This window comes from Nicotiana tabacum, chromosome 20 (genome assembly GCF_000715075.1).
Source record: "Nicotiana tabacum cultivar K326 chromosome 20, ASM71507v2, whole genome shotgun sequence".
Taxonomy (NCBI): domain Eukaryota; kingdom Viridiplantae; phylum Streptophyta; class Magnoliopsida; order Solanales; family Solanaceae; genus Nicotiana; species Nicotiana tabacum.
The window spans coordinates 103,758,150-103,767,179 of record NC_134099.1 but is presented as its reverse complement, the minus strand read 5'-3'; the positions used below and the strand labels follow the sequence as shown (position 1 = coordinate 103,767,179).

General features: G+C 40.5%; 1 protein-coding gene across 1 annotated transcript; it reads left to right on the top strand.

The window, feature by feature from the left end:
* The first annotated feature begins 2,507 nt into the window (after window positions 1–2,507).
* LOC107808793 (aquaporin PIP1-1-like) lies at window positions 2,508–3,079 on the top strand. Its single transcript, XM_016633360.2, has one exon. It carries the CDS (start codon window positions 2,543–2,545, stop codon window positions 3,077–3,079), a length of 537 nt encoding a protein of 178 aa, XP_016488846.2. The 5' UTR covers window positions 2,508–2,542.
* The last annotated feature ends 5,951 nt before the right edge of the window (window positions 3,080–9,030 follow it).

Sequence of the window (9,030 nt, the reverse complement as noted above, 5' to 3'; positions counted from 1 at the left end):
ATTAGCTACGAGCGTTGTAGCTAATCTGTCACTAAAACTCTTGTAGCTAGTAGAATTTCTTGATAATCCATTGCTAATCTGTCGCTAAATGATATTAGCGACGGATTTTTCTGTTTAGCTACAGAATTTTTCCGTCGCTAAAACCTGATTTTTAGTAGTGTGCGCATAAATCTAAACATGATGCAAATTCCCATCGGACCATGAATATTGTCTTTGGACAGTTAGGATGACGTCCTTTAGACCATGACGTTCTGGGCCATGAAGCGTGCAATAAGGATTTGCAGGTCATGAAATGATGCTCTTGGGCTTTGAGGATGGTGCCTCCGAACCATGATGCCTTTGAATAATGATATGCAAAAGATTAAAAGGGGATCCTCGGGTCATGACATGGTGTTCTCGGGCTATGAAAATGATGCCTCTGAACGATGACGCCTTTTGATAATTTGGCGATCTTTCAGCCCATGAGATGCGGTACGTGGCGATCTTTCAGCCCATGCGGATGTAGTATCAGGCGATCTTTCAGCCGTGCGGAGGCGATCTTTCAACCATGCAGATGCAGTATGCGGCGATCTTTCAGCCAGGCGGTTTTGCCCAAAATTCATCCAAATTTGCTGCCTAATAAGAATGGCAAGGGGAAACCAGAAGTTGGAACCCAGTCACAGGAATTTTAGATTATGGGGTTAAATTAGTTTGTTGGGTAGGCAGGTTTAATATGTTTTTGTGAATTTGTAGAAATGTGTTGATCTGAACTTGCTCTTTTATGTGGTTATAGCCATCTATGTGAATGAGAAGTTTGTTTCATTAATTTTTTTTTTCTTCAGCTTCATATTTCAACTTTTGCATTTGATCTATTAACAAATACCAAGTAAATTGTGCCACCATTTAAACAGTTTTAGAGATGTGTTGATGTTCAGTATTAGTTACTAATATTTTCAATGGTGGAAGATTTTGTCATAATAAAATATAGGTGATTAGATTTCAAATGCCCAATTTTGTCCAAACTCAAGCAAGTTTGGATTAGCAATGAGTGCTTGTCACCTTAGTTAACAACCTTAATAAATTTATACACATGAATTAAAAATGGAATAAAACAATATTACAAGGACCAATTATTATTATGTTTCTACAAAAACTATGTTGATAACATCCACTTATATTGAATTTCATTTCTGACATTCTCATTAGGGGTGGGCATAAAAACCGAAAAACCGAATTCCGAACCGGACCGAATTAATTCGGTATTTCGGTTTCGGTTTTTTTCGGTATTTCGGTCCAATTCGGTATTGCAATTTCGGTATTTCGGTACGGTCTTTGGTATTAAAATTCTGAAATTTCGGTATACCGAAAATCCGATTTTTAAAAGAAATTTTCTTAATTATTGCCCAGCCCATCGCCCCAGCCCCAAACACCCAGCGGCCAGCCCATCGCCCCAGCCCCAAACGCCCAGCCCATCGCCCGCCCCAGCCCCAAACGCCCAAGCCCAAGCCTAAACTCTAAAGGTCATTTGTCCAATTCAGATACAAAAGAGAAAGTGAGAAACCCTGATCTGCTTCTTCTTTCAGATCAGAATCAGATCTAATTCAAATGGACGCTCTCGATTCTGTGTTCGATCCTCTTAGAGATTTCGCCAAAGACACAGTGTTAGGCTCGTCAAAAGATGTCACAAGCCTGATCGTAAAGAATTTACCAAGGTTGCTACTCGTACAGCGATCGGTTTTGTTGTGATGGGATTTGTTGGATTTTTACCAAGGTTGCTAATCGTAAAGAATTTACCAAGGTTCCGAGCTCCGACTCCTCAGTCCTCACTCCTCAGTCCTCACTCCTCACAAATTCCGGGCAAACGAAGATGCTGTTGTTGCGAACTTGCGATAGTTTCAATTTTCAAAGGTATGTTTCTACTTTCTAGCGATGGAAATGAATTTGATGAAGATTTCTAGCGATGTTCTTTAGCGAAGATTAATTTTATATTTGAAACTCATTTTTTTGGATCAAGTGTTTGATTAGGTATAAAGTAGGTTGACATATGAGAATCCTATAAGGTATAGCAGTTAAACAGGGAATGAAGATAGTAGTTTCGTGAAATTTCTTTAGCAGTAAGTGTTGGGCGTTGGCAGTTGTGTATTGATATTGATTGAAGTAACTGATACAGGAAAATGATTAATTTATGTAGCCCGTTGCACAAATTGTAGTAATTGTATCTTACTAGAGCTAACTGGATAGAAACTGTACTAATTTCTCCTGCTGCTGCTCTCTGTTCTTTAGCAATGGACATAGTACTCTAATTAATTTTGGATAGATCATATTAACTGGATAGAAACTGTACTAAGATGATTACAAAAAGATTTTGTTTTCTCTTTCTATTTTGTTAAAATCTTCTTTAGACTTGGTGGAATCTTCAACTTTATTGAGACTGATATATGACTATATGTTAATCGGCGGGCTAATGGACTCAATATTGTGTTACTGCCCATCAACGGCCAAACAAAAATCCTTCCTCAAGACTCAAGTTGAGTAAATTTTCCTGTGAATTGAGAAAACAAACATGGAGAACAAAGAAGAAGATGTAAGATTAGGAGCAAACAAATATTCAGAGAGGCAAGCGATTGGGACGGCAGTGCAGAGTGACAAGGATTATACGGAGCCACCACCAGTGCCACCGTTTGAGGCAGGAGAATTGATGTCTTGGTCATTCTATCGTGCTGGAATTGCTGAGTTCATGGCCACTTTCCTCTTCCTTTACATCACTATCTTAACAGTGATGGGTGTTTCAAAGTCTGAGCCCAAATGCTCCACTGTTGGTATTCAAGGCATTGCTTGGGCTTTTGTGGGCATGATCTTTGCACTTGTCTACTGTACTGCTGGCATTTCTGGAGGACACATAAATCCAGCAGTGACCTTTGGACTGTTCTTGGAAAGGAAACTGTCGTTGACAAGGGAAGTGTTCTATGTGGTGATGCAGTGTCTTGGTGCTAGGGATTCACATGTCCCTCTTTTGGCACCATTGCCTATTGGATTTGCTGTGTTCCTGGTACACTTGGCCACAATTCCAATCACTGGTTTTTCTGCTGCTGCATCTTAGTTCATGCTTGCAGATGCTGTTCAGATGGTTTGGCTGTGTACTGTGTTAAGTCATAAGTGTTAAGTTGTGTAATGTGTTGTGTAGTTGTGTACAGATTCAATTGTGTACTGTGTTAAGTGTTTAGTTCATTAGTTGTGTAATGTACAGTTTTTGCTTGTAAAGAAGTTGTTGTCTTGTTCAGCTTTTGCTTTTCACTTATTCAATTGTGCATGTGCCATCAGATTCAGATCAGCCATGTGCAGTTGTGCACTGTTATATATCGGAAAACAGTGCATCGAAATATTTATTATTTCATTGATTATTCAGTGATTGTTAAACTGAAACCGTACCGAAACCGTACCGAACCAAAATAAGAAATACTGAACCGTACCGAAATATTTCGGTATGGTATTTGGTATACACAATTGATAAACCGAATACAAAAATACCGAACCGAAATTCTTAAATACCGAACTGAAATATCGTACGCCCACCCCTAATTCTCATTTAGAGATTTAATACAAGCCATGATTTTCAATGCAAAAGATGATTAAAATAGTAAATCAGGAAACCTGTAAAAGATAACTGTGTGTGTTCATAGTAACTAAAAAATCGGCATTTGTAACCTTAGAATCGAAGCATGGAGTACAAGTTGCATGTCTTTGCAATATAAGATAAGATTTTCCTATGTTAGAAAAGTATAAGGGTGATACTATTTTTGTTGCTAATTATTAACGGATGACAAAATTAAGCACTAGTCAACAGTCTGGGGTCTATGTAATCCTTTATCAACCAATGAAAACAAGAAAAAATTTATGACAATTGAAAACCCCATATTTCACGATTCGTATATAAGGGAGTCATGGTGGTGATCCAGTTTCTCCTTCTAAGAAATTCTCATTTCCATTAATAGTAAAAAGAAAACAAATGAGTTCGGTAGGGTCAACCAAAGGAGGCAGAGGCAAACCAAGGTCATCAAAATCGACATCAAGATCTTTCAGCCATGCGGAGGTAATCTTTCAGCCATGCAGATGCAGTATGCGGCGATCTTTCAGCCATGCAATGCAGTATGAGGCGCTCTTTCAGCCTATGAGATGCAGATGGAGGTAGAGCTTAACCTCAGAAGGCAGAGTGCTATCCTTATGCAATGTAGAAATGCAAATGGAGACAGCGTTTAGTGTCGGAAGGCAAAATGGTATCCTTATGCAATGCAAAAAATGCAGATGGAGGTAGAGTTTAACCTCGGAAGGTAGAATGGTAGCCTTATGCAATGTAGAAATGCAGATGGAGACAACGTTTAATCTCGGAAGGCAGAATGGTAGCCTTATGCAATGCGAAATGCAGATGGAGACAATGTTTAGTCTCGGAAGGCAAAATGGTATCCTTATGCAATGCAAAAAATGCAGATGGAGGTACAGCTTAACCTCGGAAGGCAGAATGGTAGCCTTATGCAATGCAGAAACGCAGATGGAGACAGCGTGTAGTCTCGGAAGGTAAAATGGCAGCTTTATACGAGAAATAAAATGGTAGATGGTAGTAGAGCTTTCTTAGCTGATAGCAGATTAAGGCATTGTGATTACCGAGGAAATTGTGACATACGAAATATCAATGGTGTGTGCGGATGGGAAATGTTGGTAAGTGGCAACGGTTACGAGAGTTGTATTCCTGAATAATGTTTGTCCCACCGATGTATAGTATGTTTGATGATTTTGTAATCCAAGTGCCTGTATCCAAAGAAAAATTGTGAGTTTTGTAAAGGGAGGTTAGTTTGCATCCCTGGTGGCCTTTGCTTGACCTGCTCGGCTCTAATCTGGTGATACTGTATGTATTATTGGGGTAGCGTAGCTAAACAAAGCTATTTCAGTAATATGCATGATTTTGTAAAAATAGGATATAATAATCTTTTAGATGAACCGACGACTGTGACGTGGTTTGGGACATTGCAACCTCTCTTGCTACGGAATTTTGAGGGTCCCCTTCAAAATTCTGCCCCAGTTTAATGGGTTGATGCTTCTGGCTGTTGCTTGCGACGATTGGCTGAAATTACTTCGGAATTTTTAGGGTCCTCCTCAAAATTCTGCCCCAATTTCCAATTGCGGGGGAAATGAAAATTTTATTGAATTGTGACCAAACCCATAGGGCTGCCTACGTATCCCCTCTTAAACGGGAATCAGGTCAGGCATAGTTCAAATTACATCATATAAGGAAAGGATAAAGATTACACATAGTAACACTTGACTGCATCTTTGGCCAGACTTCTCCGTCCATTTATGCAAGTATAAGGGCTCCTCCTGTCAGAACCCGGTGGACAATGTATGGACCCTTCCAATTGGGAGAGAATTTCCCCTTGGCTTCATCTTGATGCGGAAAAATTTTCTTTAACCCCAGCTGCCCCGGTATGAACTATCTCGGCTTGACTCTTTTGTTGAAGGCTCTGGACATTCTGTTCAGATAGAGTTGACCATGACAGACTGCATTCATTCTCTTTCCGTCTATAAGGGCTAGTTGCTCATAATGACTTTTTACCCATTCTGTATTGTCGAGCTCAGCTTCTTGTATGATCCTTAGGGAAGGAATTTCTACCTCGATGGGAATGACTGCCTCTGTACCACAAACCAGCATATAGGGGGTTGCCCCGGTTGATATGCGGATTGTGGTGCGATACCCTAATAGAGCAAATGATAACTTCTCGTGCCACTGTTTATGCTTCTCTATCATTTTCCTTAATATCTTCTTGATATTCTTATTGACGGCCTCTACAACTCCATTCATCTGCGGACTATAGGCTATGGAATTCTTGTGTTTGATCTTGAAGGTTTCACACATAGCTTTCATCAAGTTACTGTTGAGGTTGGAGCCATTATCTGTGATGATCGACTCTGGAACCCCGAATCGACAAACAATGCGGTCGCAGACAAAGTCTGCCACGACTTTCTTAGTTACTACTCTGTAAGATGCTGCTTCGAGCCATTTGGTGAAATAGTCAATTGCTACTAGGATAAACCTGTGCCCGTTGGAAGCGGTAGGCTCGATTGGTCCAATAACATCCATTCCCCAGGCGGCGAACGGCCATGGCAAGCTTGTTGCATTAAGCTTATTCGGAGATACCTTTATCATGTCTGCATGTATCTGACAGCGGTGGCATTTCCGGACATACTGGATGCAGTCCGTTTCTATAGTCATCCAAAAGTAACTAGCTCTGAGTATCTTCTTTGCTAATACAAAACCATTCATATACGGACCACAGGCCCCAACATGAATTTCTTCTAGTAGCTCGGATGCTTCCTATGTGTCGACACACCTTAATAACCCCAAATCAGGAGTTCTCCTATACAAGATTCCTCCGTTGTGAAAGAAGTTGTTGGACAATCTCCGAAGTGTGCGTTTCTGAGTAGGGTTTGCAAGTTCTAGGTACTCTCCTTTTGCCAAATATTCCTTGATATCATGAAACTAACGTTTTTTGTCCGCTTCTTCTTCAATGTGGGCACAATAAGGTGGCTGATCATGGATATTTACTGGAATGGGGTCAATGAAATTCTTGTCTGGATGTTGTATCATAGACGACAGGGTAGCCAATGCATCGGCGAACTCATTCTGGACTCTGCAAACATGCTGGAACTTTATCCTCGTGAACCTCTTTATTAATTCCTATACATGATGCAAATACGGGAGTATCTTGGAGTTCTTGGTTGCCCATTCTTCTCGCACTTAATGTATAAGCTGGTCTGAATCTCCAATTACTAGCATATCTTGAATGGTCATGTCAATGGCCATTTTGAGCCCTAGGATGTATGCCTCATACTCGGCCATATTATTGGTGCATGGGAACCTGAGTTTGGCGAACACCGGATAATGCTGACTGGTTTTGGATACTAGGACTACTCTTATGCCAACTCCTTTGAAGTTTGTCGCTCCATCGAAAAATATTCTCCAACCATCATAGGATTCTTCAATGTCTTCTCCTATGAATGATACCTCTTTGTCGGGAAAATACATTTTCAGGGGTTCGTATTCTCCATCCACGGGATTCTCCACAAGGTGGTCTGCCAGTGCTTGTCCCTTAACCGCTTTCTGAGTTACGTACACAATGTCAAACTCGCTCAACAGGATCTGCCACTTGGCTAGCTTTCCAGTAGGCATGGGCTTTTGGATGATGTACTTTAAAGGATCCATCCTTGATATGAGATACGTAGTATAGGCACAGAAATAATGCCTTAGCTTCTGAGCTACCCAAGTCAAAGCACAGCAGGTCTGCTCTAACAGAGAATACTGGGCCTCTACGGGGTGAACTTCTTACTGAGGTAATAAATGGCCTACTCCTTCCTCCCTGTTTCATCATGCTACCCCAGAACACAACCGAATGCTCCATCAAATACTGCAAGGTAGAGTAATAAGGGTCTATCTAGCTCGAGCGGGACCAAGACTGGTAGTGTTGACAAGTACTCCTTGATTCTATCGAATGCTTTTTGGTAGTCATCGGTCCATTTGGTGGCGGTGTCCTTCTTCAACATCTTAAAGATTGGCTCACAGATAACCGTAGACTGTGTTATGAACCGGCTGATGTAGTTAAGTCTTCCCAAGAAACTCATCACCTCCTTCTTGTTATTTTGTGGTGGTATTTCTTGAATGGCTTTGACTTTTGATGGATCCAGTTCTATTCCTCAGCAACTCACAATAAATCCCAGCAATTTTCTAGCGGGAACCCCAAATGCGCACTTTGCGGGATACAGTTTTAGGTTGTACCTTCACAATCTATTGAAGAACTTCTTCAAATCTTCCATGTGATCAGTGGCCTTCTTGGACTTGATGATGACATCATCTACATATACCTCAATCTCCTTGTGTATCGTATCATGAAAAATAGTAGTCATGGCCCTCATGTAGGTGGCCTCTACATTCTTCAGGCTGAACGACATCATCTTGTAACAGTACATTCCCCACTGCATAATGAAAGTCATTCTCAACATCTTCTTCATCCATCTAGATCTGATGAGAACCAGCGAAACAATCTACAAATGACTGCAGTTCATGCTTGGCGCAGTTGTCAATCAGGATGTGTATGTTCGGCAAAGGGAAGTCATCTTTCGGACTGGCCCGGTTGAGATCCTGATAGTCGACACAGACTCGGACCTTCCTGTCTTTCTTTGGTACCAGTAAGATGTTGGCTAACCATGTTGGGTATTCTACTACCCTAAGAACCTTAACTTTGACCTGCTTAGTAACTTCTTCCTTGATTTTCAAACTCATATCAGGCTTGAAATTTTTGATCTTTTGCTTTACCGGCGGACATGTTGGATCGGTTGCATTACCAGTCATGTCATCATATGACTAGGTGAATATGTCCTCATACTCCCTTAGAAATTCTATGTATTCTTTCTTTTTTTATGGCGATAAGTAAACACCGATTCGTGTTTCCTTGACGTTTTCTGCATCTCCCATATTAACAATTTCTATCTCATTTAGGTTGGACTTAGGTCTGTTCTCAAATTTCTCAACCTCTTAGATGATATCATCTGGTATGTCATCCTCCTCTGAATCAATATCCGTTTGTTGCATTGTTTTATTGCATGTCATAGTCATTAGTTCATCAAGATAAGTAATGGTAATGATGTATAAGTAGAGTAATGAGAAAATAATAATGAGTGTTGATTCATAAGAAAAGTCAAAATGTTTTGATAAATTGCATAACTGTTTTGAACATTGGAGTTCTTATTGCAGGAATAAAAATGCGAAAAGAAAATCATTTAGTAAAAAAACAGTGCATGATGCTTGTTTTAGCCTTGCTATCCCGAGGCTCATCGGGCTCTGGTTGTCCTGATGGTCCAGTTATTGAGGCGTGGCCCTCCTCTTACAGCCTGTATGGAGGGGCCTTGTAAAGTAAAATGATGATGCGAGAGTGCACGAACTAACCTTTGGGGAGGGGAATAATAAAAACAAAACAAAAATAAAAACAAAAGGTAACTAAGTTAGTG

Excerpts from the sequence above, each read along its gene's own strand:
- LOC107808793 (XM_016633360.2), top strand. The coding sequence starts at position 2,543 with ATGGAGAACAAAGAAGAAGATGTAAGATTAGGAGCAAACAAATATTCA.